The 14,999-nt window shown below is 43.4% G+C and overlaps 1 protein-coding gene across 4 annotated transcripts in view; it reads left to right on the top strand.

Moving 5' to 3' along the window:
- spata6 (spermatogenesis associated 6) overlaps window positions 1–14,999 on the top strand; it is a 115,278-nt gene that overhangs the window by 36,607 nt on the left and 63,672 nt on the right. For 3 of the 4 annotated variants that reach the window (XM_059647927.1, XM_059647925.1, XM_059647928.1), the window contains one exon: window positions 10,443–10,523. The exons of the other annotated variant lie outside the window; for it this stretch is intronic. In XM_059647927.1, coding sequence (XP_059503910.1) covers window positions 10,443–10,523 — 81 coding nt within the window. The remainder of the gene's footprint in view (window positions 1–10,442; window positions 10,524–14,999) is intronic. 4 annotated transcript variants of the gene reach the window in all.

Here is a 14,999-nt window from a genome sequence, read left to right as displayed (position 1 = left end):
TTCAGGAAGGTTGGGTATTTTAATACAAACATCTCTGACGATTCAAAGATCCAGAATTTGCAACATATTGAGCATGATAAATTCTCAGAACTTTGAAGCCTGTCTCCTACTGATTTAAGAGGGTCAGGACAAAAACCTTAGACAGTTACATTATCACCTCATCTTCCTTCCAAACTCGGTAAAAGCCACATCTTGTGGGTATTTTTAGAACAAAGGAAAACACTACATCCCTTGAAGTTTTCACTTTTAGTTTCATACTCTTTGAAATCAGTTCTCAGATTTCAGAACAGATCTTCAGATAGTTCTGTTCAAAGAAATACTGCTCTTTCAATGCTTGAAAATTCTAATTTTCCTTATTTTCCTCTGAAGGACTAATCCACACAAATATGCATTTAATTTGAGCAAATATTATCCAGAGTGGAAGATTTGCCAATATATCATGATAATATTTGGAAGTCCACTCTGGGCAGAAAAAGAAATTCCAAAATTGACAGTTCAATTATAAGAGTTCAAGTTAACTACTTATCTAAAAGTCTAACCTTAAACCAAATACAAAACAGATAGTACAGCATTTTATGAAAAAGGGAAAATTAATTAGATCATTTATCTTGATTCTTTGTTCTTCACTCTGCTTTTACATGACTAATTCAAAAATCAGATGTAAATTTTGTCTAGAAAATCTTTAACATTCTGACTTCAATAAACATTTTGCAACAGTTTTTTTTCCAGACCACTGAAGTTCCTTAAAGGCAGAGATTGCTACAACCTCACACTCCTTTAAGCAACTTGCATTTCTGCAACTCTCCATTTGTCTGGGAGATTCATTGTAACATGATAAAATCCCAACACTTGATACTTTACATCGATCTGCAACTTGACTATACATGTTTTTAAAACTGCAGGCACACATCACAATCACAACCATGCTTTTATATCTCCATGCACCCCAAAAATATATGAACTGCTCTAAGTTACAAATGCAGAGTTCAAAATGTATTCCCAGATCTTGAGCTCTGGGGAAAGGAAAGAAAAACAAGTTAAAATTTAAACCAGTTTAAAATATCACCCATAAAGCAAACATAAGACATAATTTACCAATCAGGGAACAAAAATTCATACAAGACAGAAAGGGTTAACATTTGGTTCAATGGCTGCAGATACTCGGAATTCACATTCAAACAGAAAAGATTGATTTCCCCAATAAGACAAAACATACTTCTCACTCTTGCAAGGTGTTTTTTTCCCCCTTTAACACAGCAAAGCCTTCTAAACGCTTCCAATTTCAAATTTCACCTTTTAATGTCTCATTCTTCCTTGTTGTGGGAGTGAAGGGTGCAGAAATTTTGATATTTGTCATCATAAACACAAGGCTAAAATACACTGTCATGGCTACAACAAGTAGCTGTTGTCTGCAGAATTTGCTTTTAATTCCAGCAGACATGATCTACTTCTCCATGAAGTTGTTCTCTTCCTCTGGTATCATATAGTTGCTTTTTTTAAATTCAATAATGGGACATGGTTGTCAATGGCTGGCCAGCATTTATAGCCCGTCTCCAGTTGCCCCTGAGAAAGTGGTACTGAGTTGCCTTGAACTGCTTGCAGCCCACCTGCTGTCGGGTGACCCACAATGCCATTAGGGAGGGAATGCCAAGACTTTGACCCAGCGACCAGTGAAGGAACAGCATTCTATTTCCAAGTCAGTGGTGAAAGCAGAGGGGAACTTGCAGGTGGAGATGTTCCTAACTGCATGCTGCCCTTGCCCTGCTTCCTGGGTTGATAAGCACTGTCGAAGGATCTTTAGTGAATTTCTGCAGTGCATCTTGTAGACAGTACACACTGCTATTACTGGGCATTGGTGGTGAAGGGAGTGGATGTGGTGCCAGTCAAATAGGCTGCTTTGCACTGGATGGTGTCAAGCTGAGTGTTGCTGGAGCTGCGCCCATCTAGGCAAGTGGAAAGTATTCCATCATACTCCTGACTTATAGATGGTGGACACATTTTGGGGAGTCGAGAGGTGAGTTACTCACCAGTATTTCCAGCATCTGACATGCTCTTGTAGCCACTGTGCTTCTGAGGTGACTTCAGTGGTAATCCCAATGTTTTTGATAGTGGGGGATTCAGTGATGGTAACACCATTGAATGTCAAGAGACAATTGTTAGATTCTCTCTTACAGGAAGTGGACATTGTCAGGCATTTGTGTGATGTGAATGTTACTTGGCACTTGTTAGGCCAAACCCAAATATTGTCCAGATCTAGTTGCATTTGAACATGGAATGCTTTAGTATCTGAGAATTAATGAATAGTGCTGAACATTGATGATTGCACAATGAGCTTCTCCACTTCTGACCCTATGATGGAGCAAAGGTCATTGATGAAGCAGCTGAAGATGGTGGGCCTAGGACACTATCCTGATGAACCCCTGCTGTGATGTCTTGGAGCCAAGATGACTGCCCTCCAATAACTACAATCATCTTCCCAAGTTTAGGAATGACTACAACCAGCAGAAAATTTTTCCTTGATACCCATTGATTCCAGTTTTGCTCAGGTTCCTGATACCAGACTCAGTCAAATGCAGTCTTGATGTTAAGTGCTGTCACTCTTGCCTCACCTCTGGAATTCAGCTGTTTTGCCCATGTTTGAACCATGGCCGTAATGAGGTCAGGAGCTGAGTGGCCTTGGTGGAACCCAAACTGGACAGTTGCTGCCTGATAGCACTGTTGATGACATCTTACTTTGTTTAACTGATGATCGAGAGTATACTGATGATCGAGTAAATGGACAGGTTGAATTAGTGCTGCTGTGTACACTAGACACTTTTCCACATTGTTGGGTCAATGTCAGTGTTGTAACTGTACTGGAAGAGCTTCGTAAGGGGCACAATTCTTCAGTCTTATTGCCAGAATTTTGTCAGGGCCCATAGGTGTATCCAGTACCTCCAACTTTTCCTTGCCATCATGTGGAGTTAATCAAATTGTCTGAAGACTGGTATCTGTGATGCTGAGGACTATTGGAGAGAGGTGAGAGGGATCATTCATTTGGCACTTCTGGCTAAAGATTGCTGTGAAAACTGCATTGATTGTTGAGCTGTTCCATCATTGAGGATGGGAATATTTGTGGAGCTTCTTCCTCCAGTGTGTTGCTCACGACTGGATATGCCAGGGCTTAGATCTGATCCCTTGGTTGTGGGATCACTCAGTTGTACCTGTCACTTGCTGCCAATGCTGTTTGGCATGCAAGTAGTCCTGTTTGTTGGATTCATTAGGTTGACACCTCATTTTTAGGTAGACCTGGTACTGTTCCTGGCTTGCAATTCTGCACTGTCCATTAAACCAGAGTTGATCCACTGCCTTGATGATAATGGTTGAATGGGAAGTATACTGGGCCATGATGTTGCAGAATGTGCTGGAGTACAATTCTGGGGCCACTGGTACCCCACAGAACCTTTTCAATGCTTAGTCTTGAGTTGCTAGATCTGCGTACTCAATACGTTTCTCCATAGCAGGCAGAGAAGATGCAGTCGAGTAAGGGAGCCTCAGTTCTCGAGAGGTCAAACAACTAGTTAAGAGGAAGAAGGATGCTTATATAAGGTTGAGGAAGCAAGGATCGGAAAAGGCTCCAGAGGGATACATGTTAGCCATGAAGGAATTGACGAAAGGGTGGAGTAGAGCTGTAAAGGGGCATGAGAAAACCTTGGCAGATGGAATCAATGAAAACCTCATAGAACATAGAACAAAGAACATTACAGCACAGTATAGGCCCTTCGGCCCTCGATGTTGTGCCGACCTGTCATACCAATCTGAAGCCCATCAAACCTACTCTATTCCATGTACATCCATATGCTTGTCTAATGACAACTTAAATGTACTTAAAGTTGGCGAATCTACTACCATTGCAGGCAAAGCATTCCATACCCTTACTACTTTGAGTAAAGAAACTACCTGACATCTGTCCTATATCTTTCACCCCTCAATTTAAAGCTATGCCCCCTCGTGCTCACCGTCACCATCCGAGGAAAGGCTGTCCCTGTCCACCCATCTAACCCTCTGATTATCTTATGTCTCAATTAAGTCACCTCTCAACCACCTTCTCTCTAATGAAAAGAGCCTCAAGCCCTTCAGCCTTTCCTCGTAAGACCTTCCCTCCATACCAGGCAACATCCTAGTAAATCTCCTCTGCACCCTTTCCGAAGCTTCCACATCCTTCTTGTAATGCAGTGACCAGAACTGTACACAATACTCCAAGTGCAGCCACACCAGAGTTTTGTACAGCTGCAGCATAACCTCTAGGTTCTGGAACTTGATCCCTCTATTAAGGCGGCATACAGTGTTTTAGCTTTTATTAACAGACCTGTCAACCTGGGTGGCAACTTTCAAGGATCTGTGTACATGGACACAGATCTCTCTGCTCATCTACACTATCAAGAACCTGACCAATAGCCCAGTACTTTGCATTCCGGTTACTCCTACCAAAGTGCATCACCTCACACTTGTCTGCATTAAACTCCATTTGCCACCTCAGTCCAGCTCTGCAGCTTATCTATGTCTCTAACCGACAACATCCTTCGTCACTATCCATAACTCCACCGACCTTAGTGTTGTCTGGAAATTTACTAACCCATCCTTCTATGCCCTTATCCATTATAAAAATGACGAACAGCAGTGGACCCAACACCAACGCTTGCAGTACACCACTAGTAACTGGACTCTAGGATGAACATTTCTCAACCATGACCCTGTCTTCTTTCAGCAAGCCAATTTCTGATCCAAACTGCTATATCTCCCCCCATTCCATTCCTCCGCATTTTGTACAATAGCCTACTGTGGGGAACCTTATCGAACGCCTTGCTGAAATCCATGTACACCACATCAACCGGCTTACTCTCATCTACCTGTATGGTCACCTTCTCAAAGAACTCAATACGGTTTGTGAGGCACGACCTTCCCTTCACAAAACCATGCTGACTGTCCCTAATCAAATTATTCTTTTCTCAATGATTATAAATCCTAACTCTTATAACCTTTTCCAACACTTTACCAACAACTGAAGTAAGGTTCACTGCTCTATAATTACCAGGTTTGTCTCTACTCCCCTTCTTGAACAGGGGAACCACATTTGCTATCCTCCAGTCTTCTGGCACTATTCCCATAGACAATGATGGGTTAAAGATCAATGCCAAAGGCTCGGCAATCTCCTCCCTGGCTTCCCAGAGGATCCGAGGATAAGTCCCATCCGGCCCAGGAGACTTGTCTATCTTCACCCTCTGAAGGATTTCTAATACCTCTTCCTTGTGAGCCTCAATCCCACCTAGTCTAGTAGCCTGTATCTCAGTATTCTCCTCGACAACATTATTCACTCTAGAAAATGACAATGTTGAAAAATATTTCTTTAGTGCTTCCCGGATCTCTGACTCCACACAATTTATCACTACTATCCTTGATCGGGCCTAATCTTACTCTCGTCATTCTTTTATTCCTTAAAATACCTATAGAAAGCCTTAGGGTTTACCCTGATCCTATCCGCCAACAACCTCATGTCTCCTCCTGGCTCTTCTGAGCTCTCTTTTAGGTCTTTCCTGGCTACCTTGTAACCCTCAAGCGCCCTAACTGAGCCTTCACATCTCATCCTAACATAAGCCTTCCTCTTCGAGGAGAGATTCCACTTCCTTCATAAACCACGTCTCCCGCAGTTTACCTCCAAGGCTTTTTACACATACATGAGCAATAAGAGAATGACCAGAGAAAGGGTAGGGCCGATCAAGGATTGTAAAGGGAATTTGTGTACAGCACCTAAAGAGGTAGGAAAGGTCCTTAATTAATCCTTTTCTTCAGTATTCAAAACTGAGAGGGACCTAGTTGTAGGGGAGGACAGTGTGAAACAGGCTGGAGTAGGTTGATGTTAGTAAGGAAGACGTACTAGGAATTTTGAGGAACTTGAAGATGGATAAGATAAGACCCCTGGGCTTGATGGGATTTAACCAAGGATTCTATGGCAAGTGAGGGAAGAGATTGCAGGGCCTTTGGCGATGATCTTTTCATCCTCACTGACCATGGGTATAGTGCCAGAAGATTGGAGAGTGACAGACATCATTCCCTTGTTCAAAAACGAGAATAGGGATAGTCCTGAAAATTATAGGCCAGTTAGTCTTAAGTGCTAGGCAAATTATTGAAAAGGGCCCTGAGAGATAGGATTTATGGTCACTTGGATAGGCACAGTTTGATTTGTGATAGTCAGCATGGATTTGAGGGGTAGATCATGCCTCACAAACCTTACTGAATTCTTTGAAGAGGTGACCAAAGATGGATTAAGGTAGAGCAGTGGATGTAGTATACTTGGATTTAAGTAAGGCGTTTGATAAGGTTCCCCATGGTAGGCTCATGCAGAAAGTAAGGAGGCATGAGAGAGGGGGAAACGTGGCAGATTGGATTCAGAATTGGCTGACCCTTAGAGGACAAAGGTGGTAGTGGAGGGAAAATATCCAACACGGTGCTCGGTTACAAGTGGTGTACCACAAGAATCTGTTCTGGGCCTTCTTCTATTTGTGATTTTTGTAAATGATTTGGATGCAGTAGTGGAAGGTGGATTAGTAAGTTCATGGACGAAACAGAATGTGGTTCAAGTTTTGGATGTGCGGAGGGCTGTCCTAAGTTACAAAGGGACAGTGACAGGATGCAGAGCTGGGCTGAGAAGTGGCAGATGGAGTTTACCCCTGAAAAGTCTAAGGTGATTCATTTTGGAAGGACAAATTTGAAAGCAGAATATGGGCTTAACAGAAAGATTCTTGACAGTGTGGAGGATCAGAGGGATCTCAGGGTTCATGTCCACAGATCCCTGAAAGATGTCACTGTGGTAGATAGAGTTAAGGCAGCGTATGGTGTGTAGGCTTGCATTAATAGAGGGATTGAGTTCAAGAGCCATAAAGTTATGCTCCAGCTACACAAAACCTGGTTTGGCCACATATGGAGTATCGTCTCCAGTTCTGGTAGCTTCATTACAGGAAAGCTGTGGAAGTGTTGGAGAAGTTGCAGTGGAGATTTATCAGGATGTTGTCTGGAATGGAGCAAAGGTCTTACGAGGAAAGATTGATTAAGCTAGGACTTGTTTGGGGGGAGGGGGGGGCCCAGAAGAGGGAGGGAGGGGGGGGGGCCCCAGAAGAGGGAGGGAGGGGGGGGGGGGCCCCAGAAGAGGGAGGGAGGGGGGGGGGCCCCAGAAGAGGGAGGGAGGGGGGGGGGGCCCCAGAAGAGGGAGGGAGGGGGGGGGGGGCCCCAGAAGAGGGAGGGAGGGGGGGGGGGGGGCCCCAGAAGAGGGAGGGAGGGGGGGGGGGGGCCCAGAAGAGGGAGGGGGGGGGGGGGCCCCAGAAGAGGGAGGGATTTACATCAGCCCTCCTACTCCTCCGATCTGCCTAGCCCGCTGTGTGGTGTTGTTATCTCAGACACCAGCATCGGCACTTCATACTTTCTCTGATAAAGTGACAGTCCCCCTTCTCCCCAGAGTTTTGTTGTTCCTGCCAAGACCTTTATTTAAAATCATAAAACAAACTCGTTCTAAAGAAAATCGCTAAAAAAACTACATGCACTGGACATTCATATCAAAAACAGATTGCTGGAGAAACTCCGCAAATCTGGCAAAAGCTATGGAGAGAAAACAGTTAAAGTTTTATTTCTGGTGACCCTTCTTCAGTTGTGAATTCTCCTGGTTCTTTTGTTTTATTTCATTGAAAGGACCTTTCTGATCTGGCCTGTGTTCTTGATTTGCAATATTTATTTAGTGAGTAGGTTAAATGTTGCCCTCTTCAATATTACTATTTTATTGATCTGTATTTTTATTTTGATGGTTTTTTGATATTCATGTGACCGAGGTCTGTTGATTGACCTGGAGTCATCAACTTTGCTCTTGCATGCACATACATGCTGCCTGAGTTTGCGCAGCAACCTTGGGATTTCAGTGAATGCTGAATCCTCAACTTGGTCACCCTCAAGCCATGTATGTCTCGCATCCCAGACATGAATTCATGACACTGAGCCTAACATCAGGCTGATGTGCAGCTCGAACAATTGGTCACACCTGGTTCACCAGCACATTCCAGGTCCCAACTGGCTCCTGTTTGTGGCAGACCTGGGTCCCACCCATATCATAAGTTTAGCTGAAAAGTATGTCTTTCAAGACTTCATGAAGGAACCTGAGGCCCAGGTTCAATGTTCAAACGAGCCTTATTAGGTCTCTTTTCCAAGAAGAAAGTGGCCAGCGAATGGAAAGAAGTACTCACCAAATCATTGTCTGCTTTCATTGAAGTGCAGGCAGATCTGAATCATAGCACTACTGTAAATATTAACTCTATTTCAGTTGAAACCACAAGATACTCATGTTTCCTTGTTTAATCAATCAAGTTCGTATTGGTCAGATTTCACATTAGTACACATCTATATTATCTAATCATATTCAAACTAATGCACAAGTATATTATCTAATCTCTTCACTATCTTCACATCTCATTCTGCTATCACGTACTTGTAACAAGAAATCAATACTGTTTATTTTATTCCCCTCAGCAGTCCCCCCTTTTACCTTAAGCAAAAAAACTGTAGATGCTGGAAACCCGAAACAAAAAAACAGAAGTTGCTGGAAAATCGCAACAGGCCTAGCAGCATCTGTGGAAAGAAATCAGCAGTAACATTTCAGTTCAAGTGACCCTTCTTTATCACCTATTTCAGAATCTCTATTGCCTATACTGTCTGTTTTCCCTTTCACACTGATAGACCCAGTTCTTGGGATTGAGGCTAGCCGAGTAGATCATGAGAGTGGGAGTGTATTTCGGGTCAATGATCATTGCACCATAAAATTTAGGAGGATGATAGAAAATGACATTGGCCAATCCAGACTAAGAATAATCAATTGGCAGAAAGTGGACTTCAATGCAGCAAGAACAGATCGACTGGTACCAAAGTTGGCAGGATAAAAGGGAATTTGGAAAAAATCTGCCAAAAAGGGCAGGAAACAGGGACTAGTTGAATTACAGTTGCATAGTGCTAGCACAGACACATTGTAACCATGCTGCAATTCTTTCAAATTAGATTGAAAGTGATGCTCTGAAGAGAAACAGCAGTAATTGTGTACACAACTGGACTTGTAACAAGTGTTCAATAAAGTTTTTTTCCAGCAAAAGAAAATCACTTTATTATAAATGTGCATATTTCATCTACCTCACTGTCTGCATTAGTTCTGCCCCCTCTTGTTCTCCTCAGTAACTACTTAGAGTAGAAAGGAAATGTATTTTTAATTTGACAACTAATATCTGTCCAAACAGTGATCTTTTTGACAGTTTATGTGCCTACCCCTCAAGTTTTTAAGTTACCAAGCTAGTTTAAAGCTGAGTTTTTTTTTGCAATAAAGATGTACAGGTCAATATGTAACTTCAAAATGGAAATCTAGCTGTAGTTTCAAAGGAAACTGCTTCTTTTTACATTTAATAAAGTTTGTGTTGTATTAGTAATTCTGCAGAAATTTACCAAGTTCCTTAGGCAGCATCTTCTGTATATGTAGTAAAGTAATTCTAACATGTAAAATATGTATAGGTTATCCTAATGATCTGGTGCCAAATTAGTTACATAATTATAAAGAAAAGAAATAAGGCAAAGTTAAAACAAGTTTCAATAATTGTTCCAACAACAGTTTCAAAATTAGCAGTGGGATGCTGCCATACTCCACAGCCAAAGGCAGTCTGAGACTAAAAGAAGAAGCATACCTGAAGCAGCCCCAGCCACTATAGATCAGACCCAGAATGTCAGCTCTGAGAAAGTCATAGGCAGGAGACTGACCAGTCTCTCAAGGATTGGGGCCCATTCTCAACTTCCAAGGATAGGTGGACTGTCCAAATTAACTGCCAAGAATCAAGAGATCATTCACATTGCCACTGTTGCAGAACCTGCTGAAACAAAGGAAAAGAACTGACTGCAATCCATCGATGCTGGAAGATCAAGCTGCACCCACCATCGCCATGAGGAGTGGGCTGATTTGCTGCTCAACAGTTCCCTGCAGCCACAACAAAAAGGGAACAATGAAAAAATAAAATAAAGAAGAATGCTGTTGGCTACACGAAGGAGTGGACGATCCCAACAACCTGAATACTGCCTACCTTGCAGCCTCTGCAAACTTGAAATGAGCAATTAATTAGATATTGGCACCTTTAGTTGATATCTGAATGTTACATTGACTGAGCACTGCATTCAAGTGTAAATCTAGTCTTTGTATTCAAGTCTTGGAGTGGCAGTTCAAACCTTGATCTTATGATTTTCTGTATTTGAGAAGTTTGAATAAAGAGGATCATTGCAATGAGTGTAACAACAGATAGAGGCAATTCAGTGGTTTTGTTTATTCTCCATGGAGTGTGTTTCAGAAAAAAGTGATTCTGGTCTTAGTATCACCTGGGTATTTTTCCCTATTTCAGGGTATAGCTCCTAGACTAGAGTTCTCAACAACTTCAGTAATAAAGGAATGTCCACTTGACCTTCAAGAGATACAACGTGAGGTGAGCATTTATTAATTTTATTGCAGATGAAATTAAGCTGCTGCTTTGGTTCAATATGATCATGTGCATGACTGGTTTGATTTTTCCATGAAATATTGACTGAGATTTTCACCATCTGTGTTCAGAATGGAGTAATTTTAGAACAGAACATTACAGCACAGTACAGGCCCTTCAGCCTTCAATGTTGTGCCGACCTGTCATACTGATCTCAAGCCTATCTGACCTACACTATTCCATGTACATCCATATGCTTATCCAATGACACCTTAAATGTACCAAAGTTGGCAAATCTACTATCATTGCAGGCAAAACATTCCATTCCCTTACTACCGAGTAAAGAAGGTACCTCTGACATCTGTCCTATATATCTTTTACCCCTCAATTTAAAGCTATGCCCCCTCGTGCTAGCCATCACCATCCTAGGAAAGAGGCTCTCCTTATCCACCCTATCTAACCCTCTGATTATTTTATATGTCAGAATTAAGTCACTTCTCAAACTTCTCTCTAATGAAAACAGCCTCAAGTCCCTCAGCCTTTCCTCGTAAGACCTTCCCTCCATACCAGGCAACATCCTAGTAAATCTCCTCTGCACCCTTTCCAAGGCTTCCACATCCTTCTTATAATGAAGTGACCAGAACTGTACACAATACTTCAAGTGCGGTCGCACCAGAGTTTTGTACAGCTTTGCCATAACCTCTTGGTTCTGGAACTCAATCCCTCTATTAATAAAAGCTAAAACACTATGCCTTCTTAACAGCTCTGTCAACCTGGGTGGCAATGTAAGGTTCGTGTAAATGGACACCGAGATCTCTCTGCTCATCGACAATACAAAGAATCTGACCATTAGCCCTGTACTTGGCCTTCCAGTTACTCCTACCAACGTGCATCACCTCACACTTGTCTGCATTAAACTCCATTTGCCACCTCTCAGCCAAGCTCTGCAGCTTATCTATGTCTCTCTGCAACCTACAGCATCCTTCGTCACTATCCACAACTCCACCGACCTTAGTGTCGTCTGCAAATTTACTAACCCATCCTTCTATGCCCTCAAGGTCATTTATAAAAATGACGACCAGCAGTGGACCAACACTGACCCTTGCAGTACACCACTAGTAACTGCTCTCTAGGATGAGCATTTCCTATCAACTACGACCCTCAGTCTTCTTTCAGCAAGCCAATTTCTGATCCAAACTGCTATATCTCCCATTACATTCCTCTGCATTTTGTACAATAGCCTACTGTGGGGAACCTTATCAAACGCCTTGCGAAATCCATATACACCACATCAACCGGTTTATACTCATCTACTTGTTTGGTCACCTTCTCAAAAGAACTCAATAAGTTTGTGAGGCACGACCTTCCCTTCACAAAACCATGCTGACTATCCCTAATCAGTTTATTCTTTTCTAGATGATTATAAATCCTACCCCTTGTAACCTTTTCTAACACTTTACCAACAACTGAGGTAAGGCTCACTGGTCTATAATTACCGGGTTGTCTCTACTCTCCTTGAACAGGGGAACCACATTTGCTAACCTCTCGTCATCTGGCACTATTCCTGTAGACAATGACGAGTTAAAGATCAATGCCAAAGGCTCAGCAATCTCCTCCCTGGCTTCCCAGAGGATCGAGAATAAATCCCATCCGGCCCAGGGGACTTGTCTATCTTCACCCTCTGAAGGATTTCTTATACCTCTTCCTTGTGAACCTCAATCCCACCTAGTTTAGTAGACTGTATCTCAGTATTCTCCTTGACAACATTGTTGAAAAATATTCATTTAGTGCTTCCCCTATCTCATCTGACTCCACACACAACTTACCACTGCTATCCTTGATTGGCCCTAATCTTATTTTCATCATTCTTTTATTCCTTAAATACCTATAGAAAGCCTTAGGGTTTACCCTGATCCTATCTGCCAACAACTTCTCATGTCTCCTCCTCACTCTTCAGGTCTTTCCTGGCTACCTCATAGCCCTCAAGCACCCTAACTGAGCCTTCACATCCCATCTTCACATAAGCCGCCTTCTTCTTGGAGAAAGATTTCACCTCCTTCGTAAACCACGTCTCCCACACTCTACAGCTTCCTCCCTGCCTGACAGGTACATACTTATCTAGGACACAGGAGCTTTTCCTTGAATAGGCTCCACATTTCTAATGTGCCCATCCCCTGCAGTTTCCTTCCCCATCCTATATCCCCTAAATCTTGCCTAATCTCATCGTAATTGCCTTTCCCCCCAGCTATAAAACTCTTACCCAGTGGTATACACCTATCCCTTTCCATCACTGAAGTAAACATAACAGAATTGTGATTGCGATCACCAATGTGCTCACCTACTTCCAGATCTAACTCTGGCGAGGCTCATTACCCAGTACCAAATCTAATGTGGCTTTGCCCCTTGTAGGCCTACCTACATACTGTGTCAGGAAGCCCTCCTGCACACACTGGACAAAAACTGACCCATCTATAGTACTCGAACTATCGTGTTCCCAGTCAATATTTGGAAAGTCGAAGTCCCCCATGACAACTACCCTATCTCTCACTCCCATAGAGAATCATCTTTGCTATCCTTTCCTCTACATCAAACTATTCGGAGGCCTATAGAAAACTCCCAACAGGGTGACCTCTCCTTTCCTGTTTCTAACCTCAGCCCATACTACCTCAGTTGACAAGTCCCCAAACATCCTTTCCTGCAACTCTAATACTGTCCTTGACTAACAATGCCACACCTCCACCCCTTTTACCATCTTCTCTGCTCTTACTGAAAAGATCTAAATCCTGGAACCCGCAACAACCATTCTTGTCCCTGCTCTATCCATGTCTCCGAAATGGCCACAACATCGAAGTCCCAGGTACTAACCCATGCTGCAAGTTCACCCACCTTATTCCAGATGCTCCTGGTATTGAAGTAGACACACTTCAAACCAACTTCTTGCTTGCCAGTGCCATCTTGCTTCCCTGAAACTCTTTCAGACCACCCTACTCCAACCTTTTCTATAGTCGAACTACAATTTTGGTGCCCATCCCCCTGCTGAATTAGTTAAAACCCACCCGAATAGCCTTAGCAAATTCCTTCCCCCCCCCCCCCAACCCCTGTCCCCTGGATATCAGTACCTCTCTGGTTCAGGTGAGGACCATCTTGCTTATAGAGGTCCCACCTACCCCAGAAAGAGCCCCAATTATCCAAAACCCTCCCTACTGCACCATCCCTGTCGCCACATGTTCAACTCCCCTCTCTCTGCCCCCCTATTCCTCACCTCACTAGCATGTGGCACAGGCAACAAACCAGAGATAACAACTGTTTGTCCTAGCTCTCAGCTTCCATCCTAGCTCCCTGAATTTCAGCTTTAAATCCCCACCTCTCTTCCTACCTATGTTGCTGGTGCCAATGTGGACCATGACTTGGGGCTGCTCCCCCTCAAGGATCCCAAAAACACGATCAGAGACATCACACACCCTGGCACCTAGGAGGCAGCACACCAATTGAGTCTCTGTCGTCCCCACAGAACTTCTTATCTGTCCCCCTAACTATGGAGTCCCTTATGACTAATGCTCAGCTCCTCTTCCCCCTTCCCTTCTGAGCAGCAGGGACAGACTGTGCCAGAGACCAGTGCCCCACTGCTTTCCCCTGGTAAGTTGTGTTCCCCACTCTCTCTTCTTCTTCCCCCCCCCCCCCCCCCCCCGCATCCAAAATGGTATACTTATTGTTGAGGGGAATAGCCACAGGGGATCCCTGCACTGCCTGCCGGTTCCCTTTCCGTCCCCGGACCGTAACCCATCTGTCTTTTTCCTGTATGAGGAGTGACTACCTGTCTGTAACTCCTCTCATAACTCCCTCTGCCTCCTGAATGATCCAAAGTTCATCCAGCTCTAGCTCCAGTTCCCTAACATGGTTTTCAAGGAGCTGGAGTTTGAAAACATTTTATGAAACTGAATCTAAACATCTAATATCAACTGCAACAAAGCATGCTTTTAGAATCTGCATTTTATTTCAAATTACTCCAGTAATTTTATTGTAAATAGCAAGGTAGAATAGTTTTGTAATAGGTCACAATTTTGCAGTAAAAATAGGAGTGTAACAAACAACACTTTGCATTTTGCTAAGATAATGGGAACTGCAGATACTAGAGAATCCAAGATAATAGTGTGGTGCTGGTTGAACACAGCAGGCCAAGCAGCATCTTAGGAGCACAAAAGCTGATGTTTTGGGCCTAGACCCTTTAGAAAGGGGGGGGGGGGGGGAAGATGGAGAGAGGTTTCTGAAATAAATAGGGAGAGAGAGGGGGAGGCAGACCAAAGATGAATAAAAAGAAGATAGGTGGAGAGGTGTGTATGGGTGGGGTAGGTCAGTCTGGGGAGGACTGAGGTTAGTCAGTAGGAAATGGAGGTGCAGCTTGAGGTGGGAGGAGGGGGGGGATCGGTGAGAGGAAGAACAGGCTAGGGAGGCAGGAACAAGCTGGGCTGGTTTTGGGATGCA

Source organism: Stegostoma tigrinum, chromosome 8, assembly GCF_030684315.1.
Source record: "Stegostoma tigrinum isolate sSteTig4 chromosome 8, sSteTig4.hap1, whole genome shotgun sequence".
NCBI classification, from domain to species: Eukaryota; Metazoa; Chordata; class Chondrichthyes; order Orectolobiformes; family Stegostomatidae; genus Stegostoma; species Stegostoma tigrinum.
This window is presented reverse-complemented; position numbering and strand designations above follow the sequence as displayed.